At 44.4% G+C, this 26,565-nt stretch overlaps 1 protein-coding gene across 4 annotated transcripts; it reads left to right on the forward strand.

Annotated features, from left to right (window-relative positions):
- Window positions 1–22,174, forward strand: LOC100618922 (zinc finger protein 883-like). 4 transcript variants are annotated; one of them, XR_008911712.1, is made up of 7 exons: window positions 1–270; window positions 5,705–5,777; window positions 7,988–8,064; window positions 11,032–11,158; window positions 12,113–12,211; window positions 15,022–17,521; window positions 19,458–22,174. XR_008911712.1 is itself a non-coding variant. In XM_056796846.1 (7 exons), the coding sequence occupies exons 3-7, from the start codon at window positions 8,062–8,064 to the stop codon at window positions 16,965–16,967; spliced, it is 1,872 nt and encodes a 623-aa protein (XP_056652824.1). In that variant the 5' UTR covers window positions 1–270; window positions 5,705–5,777; window positions 7,988–8,061; the 3' UTR covers window positions 16,968–22,174. The 4 variants fall into 4 exon arrangements, 3 of the variants coding, with proteins under 3 accessions (XP_056652824.1, XP_007492649.1, XP_016277903.1); XM_056796846.1 differs by having other exon boundaries at window positions 15,022–15,161; window positions 15,465–22,174; XM_007492587.3 differs by having other exon boundaries at window positions 15,022–22,174.
- Window positions 22,175–26,565: the final 4,391 nt, after the last annotated feature.

Consider the following 26,565-nt stretch of genomic DNA (forward strand, 5'->3'; position numbering starts at 1 on the left):
TTCCCCTAGCTAGGGGCGAGGTGGGGCCAGGTTCGTAGCGGAAGTGAGTCAGTGCAAGAAAAAAAAGAGGGGGCCAGAAGTCAGCGGCGCGGGTTCCTCCCACCTCCCCTTCGCTCCGCTTGCGCAAGCGCGTGCGTGCGTGCGCGGCTCTGGCGGCTGGGCGTCGAACTCGCTGAAGTCGGGCGGATCCTGAGGCGACCGTGATAATTTGGTTTCAGGGGCAGGTGCAGGAGAAGCGTCCCAAGCCGAGGCTAAGGATCTAGGAAAGCGGTGAGCGCCTGGGGGTGAGGGCGGGAATACGGCGGACACGTGACCATTGTGGGCGGGGCCGGCGAAACCCCTGCGGGCGTGGGGGGCGCGGCCCTTTGCGGGGTACCGTGCCGCTACTTTGAGGCACCTTTGTCTCTTGCTCGCTGTCGATTGTTACCTAGCCCGGCCCGTAGCGAGAGCCTCTTAGATGCTTCTCGATCGAAGACGACGCGGGCAGCCCCAGAAAGGCTGACGTTTCGGGGGCGCAGACGCCTCTGCTGAGACCTGCGGGTCCACTCGAAGTTTTCTGGCCATTTTTGCATTGCTGTTGAGATCTGAGGACGACCCGGGTTCTTTCCTTTACCGGCTTCGGCTCGGTCTTGTTGATGCGCCAAGCGCAGGCTTTGGATCCCCCAAACTAGTGCATGGGGGAAGCACCTCCGGGAGAGCCATTGATTAAAATATTGGGTCTCTGGGCATCCCGTGGCGATCCCCTGGAGAGGGAGGCCTTGGGGTCCCCAAAGTCAGTGCAGCAATGCCCTAAAAATTGTGGGACTGCCAGGGATGCCGGAACGGGGTCTGGGCCTTGTGCCCCATTAAAGAACTGCGCTGCTAACAATTTACTTAACTGTTGTTCTGCCTGCTTGTCTCCAAATGGCCCGGAACATGTCTGATGAGGTGGCCATGAGAAACTTTAATAATAATAATAGCATTTGTAGAGTGCTTTCCATGTTATCTCATCGAGTCCTCACAACCGTCCTGTAAGGCACTTTGCCCATTTGACAGATAAGGAAACTGAGGCCAGGAGATTACAAAACTTGCCCGGGATCACACAGCTGGTGCGTAGCTGAGGCAGGATTCAAACTCCCCTCCCCTTGACTCTCAGGACCACTTCGTGGCCGCCTACCTCGCTCCTTCAAGCCTTGCTGGAGTGTAGGTAGTCTTCCCAGCATGTCTCTTAGCTATCAAATGAGTGGCAAACGAGGGAAACAAAACGACTCCAGCAAGACACCACAGGGTTTCCAGGGGAGAAGCAGCCTCAGAGGTTAGTTAGTGCAGCACAGATTTAGAATCGGGAAGGACTTGTGAGACCACCTGGGCCTCGCGGGATCCCAGCCACACGGCTGACAAGCCATCCCACCTTAGCCTGCACAGGAAGGTGTCCAATGGAGGGAACCTGCCTCCTCCCAGGCAGCTTTCGTCTACCCTCCCTGGCTAAGCAGAACAAATGGAATATTTGTCAGCCTTTGAGAACTTAAAAACTTCTAGCATGGGCAGCCTAAATCTTCTCCTCTGAAAACTTGGCATCATCCCTAGTTCTGCCAACCGATGTTCATAGTTCCAGGCCCTTTTCTGTCCTGATTGCTCTCCTCAGGAAACTCCAGCCTATCAGGATCTTTCCTAAAAAGTGTGAGAGAGGAGGGAGGGGGGGAAAGAGACAGACAGACAGACAGACAGAGAACAGAGACAGAGAGACACAGAGAGAGAGACAGAGAAAGACAGAGTTAGAGAAGCAGAGAGAGGGAGAGGAGAGAGAGACAGAGAGAGATAGAGACAGACAGAGAGAGGAGAGAGAAAGTGATTGGGAGAGAGACAGAGAGAGGGAGAGGGGGGAAGAGAGAGAGAGAAAGACAGAAACAGAGACAGACAGAGAGAGAGAGAGGAGAGACAGAGATTGGGGGAGAGAGAGTGTGTGTGTGTGGCTGGGTGGGTGCACCCAGAACTGACTGGGGCAGCAGAGCTAGCTCTCAATTCTTTTTTTCTTGGCTATCACACCTGTCCTGATAAAGTATGAAATCTTATTTCCCCCTTAGTGGTGATATGGCCATATTGGAGTGGTGACTGATTTTGATTTTACAATTCACTAAGACCCCAGAGGTTCATATGTCACAAACTACTGTCTCACCATGCCTTGCCATCATGACTTTTGAAGTAGATTTTTTTGAACCCAAATGTAAGACTTTATATTTATCCCCATTAAATTTCATAACCCCACATTTTCTCCAAGTCATTAGTTGCCAGGGCTCAGCACAGAAGTCTGGGCTTCTCCACTGGAGACCTTCCAAGGTGATATGGAACCATTTTGATGTTCCTTGTCCCCCTCCCCCTATATCTAAAACCTCCCTTTTAAAAATCCTTTGTAAACTACAGAGTTCAGCTTGTTCTGAGTTTTAGCTCTCCCAGCATTATTCCTTTATTTTTGTATCCATCATTTGTTACATTCTGTCATTTCTTCTGTCTCAACCTAAGTTGATTCATGAACTCCTTGTCCATCCATATTGGTTTCTTTAGCCAACTCCCCCTTTCAGAATTTTCCCTTTGTATTTTCAGGCTTTTGTTCTTTCATATGCCCCAATCCTCCTAGCATGACTTCCTCTGTAGAATTTTAATCCATGGAATCTTTTTTCACAAATTCCAATATTTTAAATTAATGTAATTAATAATTCACTTTCCTCTAAGGTTTCTGTTACTTCCATTTGGCCAACACATCTCTTCTGGACAGATGCAAATCATATCCAGAAATGAATGCTGTTGGTTCCTGTAAACCTCAAAATTTCTTAGACTTATAAATGTTGGAAATTTCACCATTGGGAAATTTCATACTTGAAAAAATTTCCTATTGATAGTGGGTCTTGACTTTTGGAATGTGAATCCCATTGGCATGGGAGGTTCCTTCTCTTCCCTTCTTAAGATTACTTTAGGACAGAAACCCTTTGCTGAACAATGGAAAGGACTTTGACCTATGCTTAAGCACAGAACAGGAATTTCTTTGAGTCATGATTGATTTTAGAATTGATACAATGGAGATACTTGGAATAAATCTCCACCCTATTCAGTCCTAACAGGATTGAGTAAGGGCTGCAGCCTAGATCAAAATTTAATTATTCCAATCTCTACCCTACCTCTAACCCTCAGGTTAACAGGATTTAGAAAGGGCTGTAGCAAAGGAGAAAAGATTTAATCATTTGAAAATATGACCTTCAACAGACATGTGCAAAAGCCAGAAACCTCTGGGCGGTCCTGGGTTAAGCGAGAGCCTCCATTGGCACAGGGAAATTGATGAACAGTGATTGGTAGATGGGAGAACTGGGAGGAGGAACTTGGATGGTTTCCTTAAAGATAGGAGGGTCTGGAGACTCCGAGAGGAGGTTGAGGAGTCTTGGTCGGTGTGGTTCCTGTGGGCTCTGAGAAGGCTTGCTCTGGAGGAAGCTGAAGGTGGGGGCCTCTGAGACTGTTTCTCCATTTTGGACACGTGAGTAATAGGGACTGATCTCCTTTCTTTGCCCCAGCTATCTAAGGGCTTGGGCCTTTTGGCCCAGCCTAAACAGAGGGGGTATTTAAGCCCTATTCCCTTCTCTCCCTTTTTCTCTCTCTCTATCTCTAATTCCTTTCTTACTCCTATTGTAATTAAACTCCAAAAAAGGCTGACGGCTGACTTGAGTTTTTCATTTAGGAATTACATAGCTGATTCCTTGGCGACCTTAAATTAATATATATCAGTCTTTTAAAGTGATTCCCTTGTAACATTGTGGCTGACCACACGGGAGTCTAAAGAATCCTCTCAAATAACTTTTGAAATTCCTTGCCTTTTTTACTATACCATCTCACCACTTAGTCCCTCTTTTTTTTTTTAACAAAAAACTTGGCTTAAAGACACAGCTGCTAGAACACGTGAGTATAAAAAACTTTTTCTCTTTTCTCCTTAAGTTAAATTGGAATCAGCAGTTTTTTCTTTTTCTTCCCTTTAATCTTAAGGGACAGCTGGGTAGCTCAGCAGATTGAGAGCCAGGCCTAGAGACAGAAGGTCCTGGGTTCAAATCGGACCTCAGATACTTCCCAGCTGTGTGACTCTGATAGACAGAAAACAGCTGTTTTAAATCTCAGCAACAGGACTCTAAAGTCCTGGCTGGAAGAGTTGTTTCTAAATATCCTTTCCCTTAAGGAACAACTTCCTGCATTAGAAAAAAAAAACCCTGTGGAAAGTTTGTTGCTTTGCCCTGCTCCCCACGTGTTTTGTGAAATTACAAAATATACATATAAAAATGAGTACTACATTCTTTGACAATTATATGGCAGCTGAAGAAGTAGGGGCATTGAGGAATGAAGGATACCTCCAAATTTTTATATTAATAGGTACTGTCATTTTTGTACTCCTCATTCCTCTACCTTTTTTTTGTTTTTTGAAGGATAAAGTTATTAAGACACCTCGAGCAGTTATTAGCCACTCTGCTTTTAGTAGAGAAAGCCCAATAGATAAATGGAGAGTTGAAATCCTCCGTCACTACTATCTCTCTCTGGCCTCTTTGCCAAATTTGTGACTTCCATATACCTCTCCATGTTGGTCTGGTTCTGATCGACGCACATTTTCTTTCTCCTCTGACTCAATCTTTTTTTTATTTTTCCCCTTTAGACTTAGTACAGTGATTGGTTTCTCCTTAGGCTCTCTTGCCACCAACTCTGCTCTGCTCTTAGACCTTCAGGTTTGTCTGATCTGTGATACCCACTTCCTTGGTTTACACTATCTGATTCTCTGAATTCTCTGGAGGCAAGTTCCAGGTCTGTTTGCCTCCAGCTGTTTGCCGTGGAGAGCCCAGGCAGAGAAACTGTACCCCAGTGGAATCTTCCACTTGTGTCAGCTTCAAAGTCCTGGCTTCAGAATGGGGCCCCCTATACCCCCAGATCCTACAATTAAAAGGGGGAGTAGTTCTCTCCTCTCTCCTTCCTTTTCCCCCTCTCTCCTTCTCCCTTCCTCCTTTTCTCTCCTTCTGGTATATCCCATCCTCTAGTTTAGTTTTTCTCCTCCAGAAGTTTGAGCAGTAGGTGAATCTGATTTGCTGTTTCTGGTTTGGAAAGAGGGGTGGGCACCTGATCTCTTTCTTATCCCCATATCCAGCCTGTCCTATAAACATCCCTGGAAATGTTTCTGTCATCTTGGACTTAAGCCAGTGAGCTAACTTTTATCTATCAAAATACATTCATGTCAGGGGCAGCTAGGAGGTTCACTGGATTGAGAGCCAGGCCTGGAGAGGGGGGGGTCCTGGGTTCAAATGGCTTCAGACACTTCCTATCTGTTGTGACCTTGGACAAGTCATTTGACCCCCATGGCCTAGCCCTTACCACTCTTCTGCCTTGGAACCAATACACAATAGTGATTCTTAGACAGAAGTATGTGTTTAAAAAAAAAATCATGTCTTTTATCTCATTCTGTCCTCAGGAGAGCCCATTATGCAAGTAGGGGAAGTGGCTGTATCTTCATCATTTTATGTATGCAAAGAGAAAGCAGGTGATTTGTTTAACCCTTTTGGACGAAGCTGGACTAGAATCTAGGCCTCCTTGATGATCGCTCACATTTGTACAGCATTTTAAGGGTTGCAAAACACTTTACAAGCATTGTCTCATTTTGTCCTCGCCACAGTGTTAGGAGGTAGATGCTATTCTTTTCTCTGTTTTACAGATGAGAAACCAAAGGCTGACAGAAGTTATTTGACTTGTCCTGGGTCCTGCGGCTCACAATTCTCTGAGACACGGTATGAATTCAGGTCTTCCTTACTCCTACCCCAGGATTTTGTTTTCTATACCAAACTGCCTTACTCTTAGCTATTTGCCTTTTTTCTATAACGTTCCACTGTGGCTCTGTTAGTGAAGCTTTAAAAAAAACAAACAAACCGATGTTTCCACATTCTCTTAGCCCCAGAGTATTATATTTTTATGGGGTTTTTTGTTTTCAAAACACCCAGATTTCTCCCTGTGTTCCTTGTTTCCTCTCCCAGAATGCCATCCGTTGAAACAAAGGGTTTTTTTTTTTTGGTTTTGTTTTTTTAATTTATTTAGAGACCTTTACTTTCTGTCTTGGAGTCAATACTGTGTATTGGTTCCAAAGCAGAAGAGTGGTAAGGGCTAGGCAATGGAGGTCAAGTGACTTGCCCAGGGTCACACAGCTGGGAAGTGTCCGAGGCCAGATTTGAACCTAGGATCTCCTGTCTCTAGGCCTGGCTCTCAATCCACTGAACTACCCAGCTGCCCCATTTTGGTTTTTTAAAGAAGAAAGGAGGAGATCAGCAATCCTGGCCAGCAGTGAAAGCAGAGGTGCCATAATATGCCATGTTCTGTGCTCAGGGGTGTCCCCAGTTTCTGCAGAGCAGCAGAGGGGTCTCCTCTCTTCTGTGGCCCCAAGGTGGACCAGGAACTGGCAACATTCAGTTTTGGTTATTTGGTGGCTTTTGTTCTTTCCATTCGTATTGTGGTAGTCATTGTGTTTCTCATTTTCCTGCTCTGTTGGCTTTACCTAGCATCGTTCAGGTAAGTCTCTGCATTGAATTCGTCCTCTCTTAGGGCCCAGGCACATTCTGCTGCTTTCTTAGCCTGCAGTTTGTTGGACTTCTCGAATCCTTGGGTTGCTGCTTCATTTCCGTTTCTCGGCTGCCACAGAAAGTACTGCTGTGAATATTCCTGTGACCCCAAGGCTTCCTTGGGCTCTCCACTGGGCAGTGGGATCTCTGGGTCATAGCACATGGATCTTTTTATCACTTTATTTTTATAATTCCAAGTTACTTAGCAGAATGGTTTTGACAGTTCCCAACTTCCCCGACATTATTCCATTCATGTATCTATTTCCTCACTCTCCCCCTTTGATTATTCCTTCCATCTCCATGATCTGTTCCTGAGGAGGCTTTTCACACATGGCAGAACCTTCGCCCGTCCCTCCCAGGCACTGCATGGTGGCATTTTTTGCTGTAGCTAAGCCAGGATGAGGTCTTTGTGCTCTTGTTTGTCGTATGTCCTGGAGCCAAGACTCTCGTTCTCTCTAGTCATTGTTTTCGCGGTTCTGCTTACTTGACTTCCATTACAGAAGTCTCCCATTTTCTCTAAATTCTTCACGTTCATTTTTTCTTGTAACACTCTAATATTCCATGACCCTTAAATAGGAGAATTTGTTTCGCCGTTCCCCAGTCAGTGAGTCTGTGCTGCCGTGGAAGGTAGAGCTGTAAATGGGGTGGCGTAGGTGGGACTGCCTTTCTGTCCCTGACCCCCCCGGGCATGCACTTGGCCGTGGACTCTCTGGGATAGACAGTTTAGTCTCTTGCTTTCCATTTGGGTTGGAGGGGCTCACGGCTGCCCCGGCAACATGTTAGTGTCTGGGTCTTTCGAAAGCCCCGTTTTTGTGATCTTCGTTCATTTTCCATGTGGATGGGGACACCTCAGAGGTGGTCATTTGATCTCAGCTGTGACTTCCTCCAGGGGGTGGAGCCTTCCTTATGGCCTGTCTGACCAGCAGCCGCCCCAGAAGTAAGTGGACTGGCGCCCTTTTCCCTCAGCTGAGCTTCCTCCTCTGTGGGCCGGGCATTTGCCTGGAGCTGTCAAAGAGCTTTTTCCAAAGAATTCAGCATTCGCTTTTTCACACATTGGGCCAGTTGACCAGGAGTTTGAGAATTTTGTTTCATTAATAGGCAATTAAAGCGAAAAGAAAGGACACAGAACTTGGGGGAAAGTGCTGAGGCCTCGTGCTCCGCGTCTGCAGCCGGAGTTCTGACCCGTGGCACATGATCAGAGGGGCAGAGCCTGGAGGGCCGAGGTCCAAGGCCCTTCCCTCCGGTTCTAGGCTCCCTTTTGATCTCTTCCTCTGTAGAGACCCTGTATCTCTCACCTCTTGGCTAGAGCGTGGCAAGATTCACCTGATGCGTTTGGGAACGACAAGGCAAGGGTGGGTCTCCTTCATGAATTCTCTCTTTTCCTTCAGTGCTGGGTTCTCCACATTCTGCCTTTCCCCAAGGACGGGGCGTAGAGGAGGAGGCAGCGACTTCCGGGCTCCCGATGGTGAGTGATCGTTTCTTCTCTCTCCTGATCTGTCTCTGCTTCTCTCTCCCTTGACCTCCAGTCACACCCAGGAATGGCCGGAGCCTCGCATGACCTCCCTTCCGAGCCTTCCCGGCTATTAGGGCTGGGAGGGATCAGAGTGCAAGGCTCTTACGCGACATAGCAGTAAACGGAGGTCCCCAGACTCCTTGCCCTCGTGCTTCCCTTTTTCTGAGTGCCCTTCTCTCTCCTGAGCAGCCAACGACTGTTCTATACTGAGCCGGATTCTGTGAGATAAACGGAACCCTGTGCTCTGTTGGAGAAGAGAGCATGCCCAGAAACTGATCGTCCGGGGTGTGGTTCGGGCTTTTTCACAAGTGGAAAGTTTGCTCGCTAAGGACAGAAACGATTGTGCGCTCACGGAGCGGGCAGTATGTCGAGGATTGGTGATTGGGTGGCTCTTGAGGATCTCGGTGTCCGTGCAGACCAGCCTTTGGTGCTAAGGCTCGTAAGGGTGCGCACAGCTGCTAGGGATCCACAGTCCCACTTGGTCCGTGTGTCCAAACCCAAAACGTTCCCAGTCCACGATGTCCAAAAGGGAGCAGACGACGGACTTCAGTAGGAGTCCGGGAAAGAGAAGGAAGCGGCTGGTGTTCGCAGTGCGGGTGGTTGTTTATTTCGAGATTCCTGCCCTGTGAACAGACAGAACAGCCGTCCTATTTTCTGCCTTTTCCTACTTTCCAGGAAAACCTTTCAGACCACTTGTGTGATTTGCTTTTTGAAAGAGGCTTTTATACGCTTTAAAAGAATATATTCCTTGGCTCCCCCTTTTACTTCTTGCCTCTTCGGTTCTAGCTAATTGCACAAGCACGTCTAGACCGTTCTCTCCTCTGGAATCCCTCGCCCCTCGTTTGCTCCTCACTCTTCTCTCTTCTTCCGCTGCTCCCATTCAGGAGCCACCGGACACAGCTGGAGGAATTCTCACCCAACTGCTAACGCAAGCACTCACTGGGTGCATGACAGCAACTGGGCCCCTCCTGCACCCAAGCGAAATGATTCCCTCTCACTCCCCCAAAAGCTATTCCACACCTTCTCTTCCCTTCTCGAGCCTCCTGTGCTCCCCATTCACGACTGGTCTTCCTTCGTTCTCCTCCTACCTCTCTGGCCTCTCCTCCGTCTCTTTGCTGCATTTCCCTTAGTCTGTGGCACGCTCACCGGGGGGGGGGGGGGGGGGGATCTGTCCTTGGTGACCTCATCAGCTCCCGTGGATTCAGTTTACTCTAGGAAGATGGCTCGTGGATCTATCCCTACAGCCTTCCGTTTCTGGACCTCCAGACTCACGTCGCTCATTGCCTCGAGTATATCTTGAACCGGAAGTTCCACGGCCATCGTACATTCGACAAGTCCAAAGCCGAGCTCAGGCTTTCCTCCCAAACCCACCTCTGCAGACTCCCTGTTACTGCTCAGGGCACCACTGCCCTCGGTCCCCCGGCTCACAGCCAAGATGCCGTCCTGGAGGCCTCTCTCGTCTCCCCCTTGCCGTATCCAGTCATCTGTCAGCCCCGTCCATCGTGCCTTGACGACACCTCGGATGGAGCCCCTGCTTCCCTCCGGCGTTGACACTGCCCGCCCCTGAGCCCTCCTCCCCTCGTGCCTGGACTCTGGCTCTGCCTGCCCAGCTCTCCTCCCTCACCGGCCTTCCTCCGGTGCCACACCTCGGGTCTGGCCCCGTCCTGCCCCGTCCGTTAAACTTGGCTGGTTCCTTGTTACCCCCAGGATCAAGCGGGAGCTCCACGCGTGGGCTTTTGAGGCCTTTCCTAGCCCATCCCAGCTTCACAAACTGCGACCCAGTGATTCGGTCAGCCCTCCCTGGTGCTTCCACAAAGGGGACGCCGCTCCATTTCTGGGGTCTCGTGCCCAGACCGTTCTCTCTTCATCTCTATCTCGCCTTTCCTCAGCCTCCCGCCTCGTGACTCTGGGCCGTCCCCGTCCCGACTGCTCCAGACTCTTCGAAATCTGCTGGACAGACGTGCCCTGATTTACCCCATGCAGAAGAGGCGGTCGGCTCCGAGAGAGAAGGGAGGATTCCCCACGGATCACAAGGGGCGGCTCGGAGGATGCCCGGCTGCTTCTAAAGGCCTGACGGCTGCAGCCTCACTGCAGTAACTAGCGGGCTTTATCCCTCAGAGGAGCAGACTCAGGGCAGCCCTGGCACTTGTCAAGTGGAAGAGGAGACCCCGGTGGAGGCCAGAGAACAGGGCACAGCCCTTCCCCCTCCTCCCTGCCAGTCTGCCCATCTGTCACGGTGCTGCGAGAGCTGCCTCATGCCCGGTTGCTTCCGTCTGTGATTCGGTGCCTTTGCCTGATCCTTCGTGCCAGCAGCCAAGTCTCCCTCATCTTCCAGCCCCGTCTCTGCTTCCCCCTAAGTTTCCCACACTGCTTGGCCTACCCCGTGGCTTTACTCTTGCTTTCTCCAGCCCTCTGACGCCCTTCCTCCTCCCGTCTTTGTCTCTTGACATTCCGCCCGTTCTTTAAGGTCCATCACAAGCAGAGTCTCCAGGAAACCTATTTTCACTGCTGCCTCGATCCACCCATCCGTCATGGGCGCATCTTTTTCTCCCTCCCCACCCATGACTAGCATAGAAATCTGCCCTCTTGATACCTGCCGTCAGAGAAGCAATCGTTGGGGAGAGAACAGTGACAGCTTGTGCTACAGCGTTTTATATTCATTTTCGTTGTGGCCTTCCCAGTAATCCGGCTTAAAATGTGTCCATTGATAACAAACTTGGAACAATGTGACGTGTCTGGTTAGAGTTTTTACAACATCATCGCTGCCGTTACTACTGGCTGTTTGACAGCAGAGCTTAGTAGTGAAGTCTCTAGAAGCTCTGGGGAGGGCGTAGACACAGCTAGAACCAGCCGCTTCCTATGGCCCCGTATTCTGCGTCGTGCTTGTCCCTGACTGAGCAGAGGTGTTTGCTCTTTCAGGAGTCCGTGACGTTCCAGGATGTGGCTGTGGACTTCACCCACGACGAGTGGGGACGCTTGGAGCCCGCTCAGAAGGACCTGTACAGGGACGTGATGCTGGAGAACTATCAGAACTTTGTCTCCCTGGGTAAGGACAGCTTGCTCCTATTGGCATCTGCCCTTCGGGTTAGCCTGGGGTTCCTCCTTGTAAAGACTGTGGCTTGGCTCGAGTGCTGAGTTGTCAGTGTGGGGATAGTCATGAATAACAGGGGTGACCGTAGCGGACATTTGTTTGTATTGTACTTCGGGGGTTGTGAGGTGGCGTTAATGTGCAGTACCCTATCTGGGCCTCACCACAAACCTGAGAGGTCAGTACTCACATGACCCCCACTTTACAGGTGAGGAAACGTCAGTTCCAGAGACTCTACAAATCAGCAATCCTTTATAGAGTGGCTTCCATGTGCCAAGCATTGGAGGAAGGGAAGAAGAGGGAGAGAGAGAGACAGAGAGAGGAAAGAAAGAGCAAGAGGAAAGAGCATATGAGCATGTGAGAAAGAAATAAAAAGGAGAATAAATAGGAATGAAAGGGAGAAAGGGAAGGAGAGAGGAAATGAGTGAGTGCCTTTCCATTAGCCTCCATGCATCAAGAGTGTCCCAGGAACAGTTTGAACATGAGTCTCCCCTGACTTCACCCAGCCTGGATTAAACACCTCTGAGGTATAGACACTGTGCTGGGGAGCCAGAGATGTGAGTGAAGGAGTACCTGCCTTAGAGGAGCTGACAGTCTAAGAGCACAATGACAGCCATGGTGCCATCTCTCTGGCCCCCTACTAATGGGTGATCTCAATGTTCTTGCTTTTCTTTACAGCAACTCAGGTTCCCCATCTGTAAAATGAAGAGGTGAGACTATGTGGCTCCTGCAGGCCCTGCCAGCTGTAAATCTCTGGTCCCATGGACTCAGGGATCATATCCCCATATTGCTGGGAGCTCTCTTCCCAGTGTCTGGGGGGTCACCCTCTGCTTTTTCTTAAAGAGAAAAGAGCTACAATGAATTCTGAGATGGATTTCCCTGCTTAGCACTTTGCCATTTCTTTCCCTAAAGGAGGACTACCAGCCCCCAAACCTCATGTGATCTCCCAGTTGGAGAGAGGAGAAACACCATGCCCAGCAGAGAGAGAAGCCCCGAGGGCTATTTGCCAAGGTGAGTGAGTGAAAACCAGGCTGGTAGCAGCCATTGCCAGCAAGAGCTCAGTGGGTCAATAAAGTTGGAAGTCCCTTTGAAATGGTGGATGAAGGACCTTGCTCAAAGGACCTGCAACCTCCACCAGGGAGGCAGATGGGTTTGGTCTAACAACTGATTATATTTTTTCTGAAGGATCTCTCAGAAGCCCTCTTGAACATGAACAAACCCATAACACTTTTCTGGTCTACCTTTGGTTCCTTTCATATGATTTTGAACTCTGGATCTCAGTCTTTGTCTTCTCACCCTGCTGTGTCTATTTTCTCCTCTTCAGTCAGGAAGTATATACAAATGCTGTATGCTGGGCACCACATAAGACCCTAGAGCTTCAGGGACAAAAATTAATTCATTCCTGCCATGAAGAAACTAACCTTACCCCTTCTATAGCTCCCTCTTTGTAGAGTTCATTCCTTCCGCCTTCAGACATGTCTAGGGCTAAACATTTCTTCAGTTGCATCTTCTTGGAAAACGTGAATAATTTAGTGGAAAATGGATTTATACCACAATAGTTTCTAATTTGATAACATGATATAAATATTAAAATCCTGTCATAAAAAATAAAATAGAGGCAAATAGGTTATAACTTTCATAATTGCCAATAAGACTAAACTCTTACTAGCCATGTTATTGAGTGAATTTCAAGACAAAGTAGATAATTAAGCTGATGTAAAAATAAAGTGAACATAAATGAACACAATTCAGCTACCATAGAAAAGAATGTTTTAATTTAGTTTATTATTAAATTCATTAGATTTCCACAGTAGAAGTCTGACATTATCTAATGTCAAACCTGAGATTAAGAGCCATTTTTCAGTAGTGACCAAGGAACATGATTGAGAAGTTTTTGAAAAATGAGACTTCAGAATAACAAATAGTGGAATGACATGAAAACAGCTCATGATATCACTTTATGTACCTTCGATTAGCAAAGATGGGAAAATTCTGTTTGGTGGAACATGCTTGTTGTGTGACTACTTTGGAAATTGTTAAATTTAATTGTAGTTGGACTGAATATATTATTGGTGGTCGCCAGGGATTTAATTTCTAAATCCCAAAATGAATTACTAAAGTAAAATGTAATTTATGGTAGTTTATTTTACAATAGAGGGAAGATATTAAGGAAGAGAGAAAAAGGGAGAGAGAGAGAGAGTTCTAGTTTCCTCAGAGCCAGGTAGAAATTCTAAGCCCCAGCCAGGGGAAAGGAGTTACACCTCCAGAAAGGGCAAGGAAACTAAGTCAGACCTTCACTCACCATGGTGACAGTCTAAAAGAAAAGCAGTCTGAGGTTGCCTGCATGAGTTCCTCCAGGGGTCCAGTTCCACAGCCAAGTGTCTTCACTCCAAGTCTGAGTGTCTGTCTTCCAGTCTCTCCTCCAAGTGATTCTTCTTCACTCCAGTCCAACTCCAAGTGACTGAATGAATCGATCCCTCTTGTGTGCCTCTGTTTCCTCTATTTAAAAATCTTTTTTCTCTTGTGTCACCTCCCCTAAGTTTTACATCTACCAATCACAGCAGACGCTCCTCTCCAGGACTGCCCACTCAATGTATGAAATAGGTGTTCACACCTTTTGTAGTTAGTTATACCTTTTTTGGTTAGTTCACCTTTTGTAGTTAGCTAACACCTTTGTGTAGTTAAAATGGGTAGATCTACTTTAAATGCTGAGTTAACACTTTGGGGATTAAAATCTAAAAATAGACCAGAGATTACAATTCATTCTTCCCAATAAAGGAAGAGCTAAGTATCTTCATTGTTACAATCAGGAGATAGCCAAATCCAATCTTCACAAAATAAATAAAATGCAAATTGTACAAGAAACATAGACTTATTCATACCCTTCAACCCAGCAACCCCATCAGAAGATTTCTGATCTGTGAAGGTGTCTTCAGAGATTTTGTCACATGGCTTACTGACATCTGGAGAGCAGCTATCCACAGTATCTCCACATCCAGAAATACCATTACTGAAAGGAAAGACTTTTTTTTATGTTCTCCTAGTGAATCCATGCTGCATAAGGCATAATAACTTTTCTAAATGTTCACAAATCATCAGCTTAATAATGGGTTCTTGAGGGTTGCCCATGTTTGATTTCAGGTCTCATTTTGATGATTAGGTATATTCCCAGATTTTCAGAACTCTTGAGAACTTAGGTAAATTCTTTCTTTACCCTACAAAATAAACACTCATTTCCAAGCAGCTGGGAGTTGATATCACTTTTGTTGAGGTGGAAGAAAAAGGAAGGGAATAAGCATATACTATGCTATAAAACATTTTACAGATATCTCCTTTGATCCTCACAACAACTTTGGAAGGGAGGTGCTGTTATTATCACTATTTTACAGATGAAGAAATGGAGGCAGACAGAGGTCACTAAACTTCTTCAGGGTGGCACAGTAAGTGTCTAAGGTCAGATTGGAACTCATATCTTCCTGAATCCAGGCCTAGCATTCTAGCACTGTACCTCCTGATTTTTTAACAGTGTTTATTTTACCTTTTTCCCAGTTTGTTACAGATTCACAACTGGAAGGAACCTCAGATGCCATGTAGCCCAGCCCTTGCATCTACAGATAAAAGACAACCAAAGCATGAAAAAAGTTACAGGGCTCACTCAAGGTCCCACAGGGAAAAAGCATCATAGCTAGGTGGAACTTAGGTCACCTGATTCTAGTCCTAGTAGTTTTGATTAAGCAAACAATTTAGAACTTAACTGTACAGCGATTTCCTTTTTCCTAATACAAAGAAATACAGATATTCACACTTTTTGCCTTTTTCAGATTCTATTATTTGGAAGACCAGATTAGAAACAAAGGAGTCGGCTTCAAAGCAGGACATTTCTATGGGAGGATCATCCAAGGAGAAATGTTCAAGGATTGCCATCTGGGATTCCAAATTACCCGAAGACTGGAATTCTGGGGTCAGTTTGGAGAGGCAGAATCAGGAGAGATTGTCCCAGCAAGTGTCGATCAGTCACAGAATAATTTCTAATGAGTCAGATGTTCCTGAATGTAATATTTTTGGGAGAAGGTTCAAGGTAGGGTCAATTCTTATTCCAAAACAGAATGTTGCTATAGGAGAACAGCAGAGTCAATCTGATATCATTGGAAAGAGCCTCCTTCCATCCTCAGATGTTATTAAGCATAATAAGATTGCCTTAGGGAGGAAACTGTGTAAGTTTAAATCTAAGAAGCCACTCAATTATCATTCAGACCTTTTTCAGTTTCAGAGAATCCATCCTGGAGAGAAACCTCTTAAATGTAGTCATTGTGGGAAAGCCTTTGGAAGCAGATCATGCCTTATTGCACATCAGAGAATCCATACTGGAGAGAAGCCCTTTGAATGTACAGAATGTGGGAAAGCCTACAGGCGTAAGGCACATCTTACTCAACACCAAAGAATCCATACTGGAGAGAAGCCCTATAAGTGTAATGACTGTGGGAAAGCTTTCAGCATTGATTCATACCTCATTAAACACCAGAGAATCCATACTGGAGAGAGGCCCTATAAATGTAATCAGTGTGGGAAAGTCTTTAGCCAGAAAGGTCACCTTAATCAACACTTGAGAATTCATACTGGAGAGAAACCCTACGAATGTAATGAATGTGGGAAAACCTTTGGTCAGTCTAGACACCTTAGTGAACATAAACGAACTCATAGTCAAGAGAAACCCTTTGAATGCAATGAATGTGGGAAACTCTTCAGACAGCTGAGAAACCTTAGTGAACATCAGAGGATTCACACTGGAGAAAAACCCTATAAATGTAATGAATGTGGAAAGGCGTTCAGCAACAATTATGTCCTTATTCAGCATGAAAGAATTCATACAGGAGAGAAACCTTATATATGTAATGAATGTGGGAAGGCCTTCAGTCGTGGGACATACCTTATGAAACACAAGAGAATTCACACCGGAGAGATACCCTATAAATGTAACAACTGTAGGAAAGAATTCACTGACAAAGCATCTTTTATTTACCATCAGAGAATCCATACTGGAGAGAAACTTCACAAGTGTATTGAATGTGGGAAAACTTTCAGCCAAAAAGGAAGTCTCAAAATGCACAAAATGATTCATACTGGAGAGAAACCATTTGAATGTCATGAATGTGGGAAAACTTTCAGAAATGGGGGTCACCTGAGCGTACATAAGAGAATCCATACTGGAGAGAAACCCTTTGTATGTAATGAATGTGGGAAGGCCTTCAGAGATAGTGGAGGCCTTAGTGCGCATCAGGAAAAACATGGAGAGAAACGGTATACTTGTGATGACTGTGGCAAAACCTTCAGAAATAAGGGATACTTTCGTGTCCATCAGAAGACTCACACTCAGGAGAGACATTATCATTGTAATGAATGTGGGAAACATTTCAGTCTTAGGGGATCCTTCATTATTCATCAGCGAGTCCACACCGGAGAGAAGCCCTATAAATGTAATATTTGTGGGAAAGCTTTCAGTTACAATACATCCTACAGTAAACATCTAAGGACTCATACAGGAGAGAAGCCCTATAAATGTAATCAGTGTGCAAAAGCTTTTACCCAGAGGGACTACCTCATTGAACATGAAAGAATCCATACTGGAGAGAAACCATTTAAATGTAACGAATGTGGAAGAGCCTTCAGACAGAAACAAACTTATAATGCACATAAGAAAATTCATACTAGAAAGCTTTTAAATATAATTAATGTGGGAAAACTTTCAGCTAGAGGGAATACATTATAGGAAGTCTGGTTTTAATACCAGTGAGAATCCCCATAGATATTAGAAATATGAGAAAGTGAAAATATGAGAAATAGGGAAAGCTACTAATTCTGAAAATGCATACTCAAGAAAAACCCTATGAACATAAATAACAAATGGCCAAATCTTAGACGTGTTTCATTTAGCAGATAATTCACGCAGATTAACTGTAGCTTTAATAATTTGGGGAATACTTCCTATAGTCTTGTCATCTCAAGAATCAGAATGTCACATTTTGTCCCAACATTCAATATTCGAGACTTTGAGACAGAAAAGTGATCACAATGACAAAACTCCCATGTCCCTTTCTGTTGGAATACACAATTTTTGCTGACATCTCATGGTTAAATTGCATAAGAGCAGGCAGGCTTTGAAAGAGCTCCTATACTACAAGAGTTCCAGACCACAATTTTTTAAAATCCACTAAAAAAATCAAAAAGGAGAAACCTTGGCAACTTAGAGCAAAGATGCTCTAAAACGCAATAGATAAGTGACCTAAGATGACTTTCCAGCCCATAGCAGGAGGATACGTATTGGTAAGAGTACTTTTCTATATGTATCTCTGATGTAGAAATTCATCACTCTTTGGCTCAGATGGGACCCTGTTAACATGTTCTTGCTGCTCTGGCCAGAAGTCTGAGATAGAATCATAGAATATTAAAACTGGAAGATAAAACCTGCCTTAACTACCTTTGGTCCTTCAAGATGGAAGTTGGAGAATAGGAGTTATTTTTTATTCTTCCCCTGCTATGTGGGAAAATGATGTTTCCAGCAAATTCTTCCCTTGGGGAAAATGAAACTCACTGGTGGTGAGTGGCTATCAATTACTTGACTCTAGCGATCCCAAATTCTTCCCCAGCTTGTGGAGGCCTTGGCCTCACTGTTGATAGAAGTTTGGAACAACTGTACAAGTTCCTGAGGAAAGTGGGGCCTGACAGAGAAGACTATGTAGGTGCACTTCCTTTGTGTCATTTGTTTTTGTGTTTCATGCCATGTTAGGTTGGACTAGAAAGGGAACTGAAGACACCTAGGTGATCAAAATAAGCCAAAGTGTCCCATGCCCAGGGTAAATCCTGGGGTGAGACAGATCAAACCTTCACTAACATTTCTTATTTCAGGTACAAATTTTCTAGTCAGGTACCAGGTCAGAACTTTGACCTGCTGAATGATTCCACAATTCAAATAATAGAATCTCATTTATTTGATCAGGGAAAAGATTCTCTGGGTTCCCATCGATATGCCTAGTTATCATCTTGGAGCCTTTCAGAAAATCCCACATAAGGAGCTTCACCAAATATCATTAAAATAACCTTTCCAGATCCCCATCCACAGAAGACTGTTGGGCCATGTGTTCCATCATAAATACATGCCAGTGTTTGCTGGGAGACACCCTGGGCTCAAGTAGAAAGCTCCACTTTAAGCGCCCACGTGATGTGGATCTCAATGGGTCAACCCTACCATCAGAGGAAGGGAGCCATATACTCTGCCCTTTTACAGTCCATGTGGCAGCCTGTCCTCATTTTGTTAGCATACCCAATTCAGCTACAAGATGTCACTAAGTATTAAGGTCATCTGATGAGAGATAGGAGAAGGGTTTGAGGCTCGGTACCCTAGCTAGTCTTTCTAATCCAGTTAATCCTACCTTTCAGTCTATCCAATAAACAGGCATAAAATAAGCTGCCTCCAACCCCTCCCTCCATCCCTCCAAATCATAGTTATTAACCAAAAACGAGCATGGAGGGGTAGGAGAAACAAGGAGTGCTCTCCAGGCAGTACTGTAGCATCACAGTAGTTGATGTGTTTACAAGGACAAAGAGATGCTTTAAGGCAGACATCTCGGTGGCAGCTGGGATACTGAACCTGAATTTATGTTAAGAATCACCAAGAGTTTCAAATGATCAGTTGTAGCTCTTTCCCTTTTTCCCAGTGGCTTTGCTTTGGGCCTTCTACCATGAATCGTTGACATCTTTCCTTCTCTCACAGCTACCACCCTTTCTGCTAGAACGCTCATCACCTCTTGTCTAGATTATTACAAGAGTTCCCTAAGCAGTCTCGCTACCTGAAGGTTTTCCAATTCTACTCTGTTCTCCACACCATTATTAAAAATATTTTCCTTAAACACAAGGCTATTACGCTGTGATTCAAACTCCAGTGACTCCCTGTTGCCTTGGATAAAATAAACTAGCTTTAAAAACCCTTTGTGAGCTGGCCCCAGCGTGTCTTGGCAGCCTTTCCTGCAGTTCAGGCAAATTGGTCTCTCTCTTCTCGTGTGATATAGCCCTCCACTTTGTATTTATTTGTATGTGTTCTCCTTATATTCTGTATATATTTATATATGTTCTATCTCATTAGAATGGGACCTCCTTAAGAGTGGGCATTGTTTCATGATTTGTATTTATTTGTATTTCTGCCTAGCACAGTGCCTGACGTAGTAGATGCTTATTGATTGATGGATCTCCCGTTCTCTTCCAGGTCCTAGTCCAGAAATATGGTATGGATCATTGGGCCAGTCTGATCTGTTGGGCTGGCCTGAAGGACCAGGCCCTTATTCTCTGTGGGTATAACACTTTTCCTCCTATGTAGTTTGGGGGTATTAAGACATAATGGCTGCGTACTTCTGCCCCTCTCCAGCCACCCCAGTGGCCCGTGCTTCTAAGGCAGACCCGATCATACTCTGATTGGGAAGCAGTGTGTTATACTAGAGCCAGCCATGGGTATTGAGTCAGAAAAGATCTGGGCCTGAATTCCTAGATCTAACATTTACTAGGTTTGTAATCTTTAACAGTCCGTGTAATCTCCTAAGTTTATTAGTTAGCCTCTCCTTTGTTCTCCTTAGTTTATTCTAGTTTGGATCTTATTCTCACTAAAAGAAAAGGATGTGGTTTCTGGAACAGAAATGGTAGTGGGAAACCTAGAAGGAAATAAAGGCTCCTAGAGTAGAGATAGCTAGAGGACAAGGAGGCAAAGTCTAGTCTGACACACCCTCAATTTTTATTGGAAAGTAGAAAAAATGGTTGGAAAGGGAAGATAGGATTCTGTGAACTAAATTGCTACAGGGGAAGTCAGCTCCAGAAGGGTGGGCGATGTTCAGGAATGAGGTTCTGCAGACACAAAGGAAAACCATTCTGATGAGGAAAATAAGAGACTGAAGTGGATGCATAGGATCCTTACTCTTTTAAAGACAGATGTAAAGAAGATGATAACAAAGATAAGAATTGGCATTAACAGAAGCCTTCGTCTATAAAAAAATATTGGCAGGAATGCTAAAACCTCCAAATGAACTATGGATGATGAGGAAAGCCCAGGACAACAAAAAAGGGTTATTTCAGTTATATTAGGAGCGAAAGGAGAATAAAAGCATGGATAGAAATGTTTGCTTGAAACAGAGGGAGCAATGTTAACAGACAACAGAAAGCAGGGCTATATGCTTCTCATTTTGCATTATCTCACCCAAAGAGAATGAACTTTGCAAATGGAAATGGTGGCAGAAATGGCCAATAGATTGATACTCAGTAAGATGATATAGTAAGATAGTACCTGCTCACCCTGGATGAATTCAAGCAACCTGGCCCAGTTGATCTACATTCTTGGGTCCAGAAAGAACTGGTAGATGAAATTGCTGAGAAACTAATATTTGAACACTCATGGAGAATGGAAGTGGTAACCCAAGATTGGAGAAGGGCAAATGTCTTGCTTTGCAAAAAAGGGAAGAAAATAGTCTGCACACTTGGGCCAGTGAGCTTGACCTTGATCCCTGGGAAATTTCTAGGTAGATCATTAATGTAAACATCCGAAAAACAGAGGCAGTAATTACAGAGCGCGAACAGTGGGACGTGCCAGACTAACCTTTCTTTTCTGACAGGGTTGTTAAGCTGGTAGGAGGTAATGCTAATGATGGAATTTACCTAGGTTTTTAGCAAAAACATTTGACAAGTATCTTGTACTATTCTTATGGAGAAGCATGTCAGATAACCATATCATTGGGGAAAGTCATTTTCAGTGGTTGGATAATGGCCTGTTCATCAGAGGAAGTAAAGCTGGGAGTATAGCAAGCAGCAGGTGATGGGATATAAAAGAATATTCACAGGTTCAAGAATTGGGTTAGATCTAACAAGTCAAATGTCAGTGGGGATAAATATAAAGCCACTTACTTTTATAGTGGCCTGTGTCCTGAATGTGAGTCAGCAGTGTGGTGTGGTAGTCAAAAAACTAAATATGCCCTTAGCTGCCCTGGAAAGTTTCAATCCTACTATGCCTTGCTCTCTTGGCAGACCTTATCTGGGGTACTGTGTTCTGGTCTAGTTGATACTATATAAATAAGGGCATTAATAAGCCTGGAGAATATCCAGAAGAGGGCATCTGGGATGGTGAAAGGCCTTGAATCTGTGTCATATGAAGACCAGTTTAAAGAAAGGAGGCATGTGGAGAAAAGAAGACATGAAGGGGGAATTAAAACTAGTCACTGTGGCCCCCTGCTTCTTTATGCTAATTGATTACATTCCTTTTAAAAATTTCATTAAAGATTTTAGGGGCAACTAGGTGGCTCAGTGGATATACCTCCAGGCCTAGAGAGGAGAGGTCTAGGGTTCAAATGTGGCTTCTGGCACTTCCTAGCTGTGTGACCCTGGGCAAGTCACAACTCCAATTGCCTACCCCTTGCAGCTCTTCTGCCTTGGAACTGATACTTAGTATTGATTCCAAGACAAGGTAAGAGTTAAAATCTTTTTCATTAAGATTATCCAATAACTTTTTTTTTTTTGGCCAGCATCTTTTATCTGGTTTTAAAATCAAGTTAAGCCTTTTACCTTAAAGAACTCAGCACCCACCTTCTCTTTCCTCCATAGTTAGCAATAGACTTATCTGTTAATAGGATTACTTACTTGTTGAAGATTGTGCAGCAACCTCTGTAATCCTGCTTTTATTTGGGGGGGATAATCAGCTCATTGACTCATCTGCCTTATTTCTTCCCTTGAAGTGGGTTTTGACAAAGTTTTGGCTGTTCAGTTTGACCACTTGGATTTTGGAAAATCTCATTTTACCTCTTTGCTAGGTCACAAGCAGTCAGCAGTGTTGGTTGAACCTTCTCGTATCTTGGTTGTGTCTCCCCTTTCTCATTCTGAGTTTGACTACTCTGTGATTTTTCTTATTAAAATTAAACTGAAAAATAAAAGTGATATACTGGTTGCAAATTTGTTTTCTATTTTGGCTTTTGATTTATGGTCTTCTTCCTTATGTGAGGTCTCTAGAGAGAAAAATGCAATGAATTCAAGATGAGGATTTTGTGCAGTAAACCTGGTTCCACTACCAAGATCAGCTTTACCCCAGAAGTTTTCATAGAATTGACATTCTAGTCTTCATAGCTTCCATTTTAAGGAAAGACTCAGTCTTCAGCCTCCATGCTTCACTAGCCTCCATTCCTGACTTTACTTTCCCCACCATGTAACAACCTTCTTGCCCAGGAAGTGCCCTTGCCCAGAAGGCCTCCTGTTCTGACTCTTCAGTTCCTCCCAGAAGCTCCATTTTAAGGAAAGCGCCCAAGCCAGCCGTGTCTTGTTAAATTTAATTGTGGTTGAGACTGAAATATATTAATTAGGTGGTCGCCAGGAATTTAATTTCTAAATCCCAAAATGAATTACTAAAGTAAATGGAATTTATGGTAGTTTATTTACAATAGAAGGAAGACATTAAGGAAGAGAGAAAAGGGGAGAGAGAGGGAGAGAACACTCTGGCTTCCTCTGATACTAAGCCCCAGCCAGGGGGAAAAAATCTCAAGACAATGGGCCTTTCTCGGAGGTTTACACCTCCAAGAAAGGCAGGGTCACTAAGTCAGCCTTTCACTCACCAACAGTGACCATCTACAAGGAAAGAAGTCTGGGTGTCTGACTTCTGGTCACTTCTCAAGTGTCTGTCTTCCAGCCTCCAAGTCAGAGAGCTCTTCAATCTCCTCGAATCGAATCTCAAATGGAATATTTTATGCCGTCTGGTCCTCTTTTTAAAGATCTTTTTCTCTTGTGTCACCTCCCCTAAGTTTTACATCTACCAATCACAGCAGACGCTCCTCTCCAGGACTGCCCACTCTTTAGTTCACACCTTCTTTGGTTACACCTTTTTGGGTTGGTTCACCTTTTGTAGTTAGTTAACACCTTTTTGTAGTTAAAATGGGTAGATATACTTCAAATTCTGAGTTATCACCTTTGGGGGATTAAAATCTAAAAATAGTCTGGATTACAATTCAATCTTCCCAATAAAGGAAGAGCTAAGCATTGTTACAATCAGGAGATAGCTAAATTCAGTCTTCAGTCTCTTCTAGACTTGATTACCAGGTTCCCCCACTATCCCTTCGTCCTACACTCCTCCCCTCTACTTATCAACTTCTTTTGATGTATTCTCGTCTCCCATAAGAATGTTAGCCCCTTGAGAGAAAGGACTCTGCTTGGTATTTGCATTCCTAGAGCTCAGTGGCTGGTGCATAGTAAGTGCTTAGTGAATGCTTGATGACTGGTGCTGGAAGGAACCTTAAAAGCCATCTAATTCAACCCTTCATCTTATTGAGGAGGAAACTGAGGCCCCAGGGAAGGGAAGGAATTTTCCCTGAGTATATAAGAATATGCAAGCTCTAGTCCTGGGACTCCCAAACCAATGACCCTCTCACCCCAGCATTTGTAACAATTAAATTTAGTTCTCTAGTAATAGAAATATTATATTTTATGAGGTTTATTAAAGATTATTAGAAATCAAGGATACAAAATAATAAACCACATGTCTAGGGCAGATTAGCCCATTCACAGCCTACTTACTACATGTTGCAATGTCCAAGTAGAGGAAGAAGAGCTCTTGGGAGGCAGAGAGCCCATTAAATACTAAATTGTGATCTCGCCCAGGTGGAGACTCAGGTGAGATTATAGGGAATTCTGGGAAGTACCAAGGACTTCTGGGGATTGAAGTCTGGGGTTCAAATCTCCATTTTTACAGGATGCTGCCTGTATCAAAAGCAAATGGTTTACATTTTGTCTTAAATACTGTTGCTATTTGCTGGTCTTTACCTCAACTGTTGACTAAACTTCCATCTGTGGGAACTTTCAAAAAAGGTGTTCTGGGAGCTTATTTCTACTTTGTTACCTCACCGTTTGGGAAATGTGGCATATGGTATCTCCACGTCTTCCCTAAAAGCTTTGGGTCAAAACATCTGACTTCAGGGCTTCCAAAGTAAAAGGCCGCCTGAAGGGAAAGGGCATCACTCAGATTCCCACATGCCTAGTGCACCAGACTGAATATTAGTGAAGAAACACAATGGGGCAGTTAGGTGGCACAGTGGATTGAGTGCTGGATGAGGCAGGAAGACTCATCTTCCACAGACACTTACTAGCTATATGACACTGGGCAAGATGCTTAACCCCATTTTCCTCACTTTTCTCATCTATCAAATGAGCCAGAGAAGGATATAGCAAACCACCCCCAATGGAGTCATAAAGAGACATGACAAAAAAAAATGACTGAACTGAACACAGTAAGAAACAATGACTTCTACCACAAAACTGCACAGAATGTCATCCAGAAGCCCATGAACAATAGAAAAAAAGAGCCACCATCAAAACCAGTGCTTTCCCTGTCAGACAATTCTACTCTGGACAATGCAGCCAACTGGTCTAAGACTTATTGGCTCTGTGTCCAGAGGCAGCAAGAGCAGGGGGTTAGTCAGTGAGTCATCAAGTGTTTACTGAACTTCTCATATGCCAAGCACCGTACTAAGCTCTGAGGATAGGAATAAAGACAAAAACAGTTCAGTTCCTGCTCTTAAGGAGCTGTAAAAATTAAATGTATATCTCTAATAATAAAAATATTATATTTTAAGAGATTTATTAATGATCATTAGAAATCAAGGAATAACGAAGATACAAAATAAAGACCACATGCCCATGGCTGATTAGCCAGTTCAACACCCTCCATACCACCACCAAGCTTGGGACCAGAAGTAAAAAGGTGGGACCTTCCACGTCCCCACCTAATATCCCCTATCTACAGGAAGTATGTAATGACAGGAAGTCAGTGGGCTCCAGGGAAATGTAATTCTTTTTTAGGGTAACATTTTCAATTATACAGAGCTCACATTTTAATGGAGGAAACCTGCAAAAAAAAATCATACATACAAGATACATTCATGAACCTCTGGCATATATATATGTAAACTTATTTATGTACATATGTGTATATGCATATATATTTGTGTGTATATAGATTTTATATAAAATCTTATTCATTCCATCACTCCATTATGGATTCCATCTCACTCTTGATGTCATGGGCTTTTTCCCTGGTTGTGGCTCACACTAGGGGTCTTTAAAATTTATTCCTTGATAATCATGAAATCCCCTTTCCACCTACTAGCCCATTTAATTGTTCCTTGGATCCCAGGTGACTTTAGCAAGTGGTTTTAGAGTTTCCTTATAGTTGAGGGAAATCTTCAGAAATGTAGGAAGTAACTGACTGGATATCATCAGTTTCCATAACCCTACTTAGGTAGAGAGGAACCAGTTTCTGCAGACTCGTTGCCCACTGAGGTCTTAGAGGTGACTTAGAGATGAGGCTCCTGTTTCCAACCCAGGAAAATATCAGAACCATAGTCAATTCTGACAACAATTGGTCACTTCTATTTCAATTATCTGTCCTAGAAAGACAGGTGTGTTGTGGTGGGGAGAGAAGATGAATAATTGTATGTAGAATAAAGAGAGGCACTCCAGAGAGGATTGTGACCATTCACGAGAATTTTTGAGGAATTTGGGTAATCGATTCCATCCTGTACCCTACTATAAAGCTCTTGATCTCATAGTTTCAGTAGTTCCCCATTGCTTCTGGGCAGTCACCATTTCCACTGGCTTTTTAAAGCCCTTTCCTCCTGTCTTAGAATCAATACTCTGTATTGGTTCTAAAGCAAATAAACAGGCCTAGGTAATGAGGATTAAGTGACTGGCCCAAGGTCTGAGGCTAGAGTGAACCCAAGACCTCCCGTTCATTGGGCCCCACCACTTTCACTCTTGAGGAATACTCAGAATTTAGTTCTTTACCTGTTTCCCTACCATATGGCTACCCTTCTTTGAAAAACCAAAACTCGACCTTGGTCAAATGCTTCTAACCAAACATGCCATTACTAGCATCGAGAAACATGACTTTGACCAGATGCCTTGTTGAATCCAAATCCTACCTCTCTGATGTTAATATAAAGTAAAGGGCTTGGATCCCAACCTCCCTGAACTGACTACAAGTTGCTTTTCTCATGGGCCCTTAAGAGACACATTAGTTTAGTTGTATTTTCCAAGGATTCTGCCCAGTGGCATATACAGATAATTGTTTGCTGTGTTCTCTGACCCCTGAGGACTAACTGGTTTCTTGGTCCTCTCCATTGCTCTTAAATGAAAAAAGGACACAAAGCATCCAATGAGATACTACAATATTGTTAGAGGAAAGTGTCTATGTGATGTCATCTCTGAAGGCCAACAACACCTCCGTAATGACTCCAGGGAGTTTTGGGGTCCCCGTGACCCCCATCCCTCACCTCAGAAATGTGGTTCTGCTTTAGTATGAC

Source organism: Monodelphis domestica, chromosome 4 (genome assembly GCF_027887165.1).
Source record: "Monodelphis domestica isolate mMonDom1 chromosome 4, mMonDom1.pri, whole genome shotgun sequence".
Classification (NCBI taxonomy): domain Eukaryota; kingdom Metazoa; phylum Chordata; class Mammalia; order Didelphimorphia; family Didelphidae; genus Monodelphis; species Monodelphis domestica.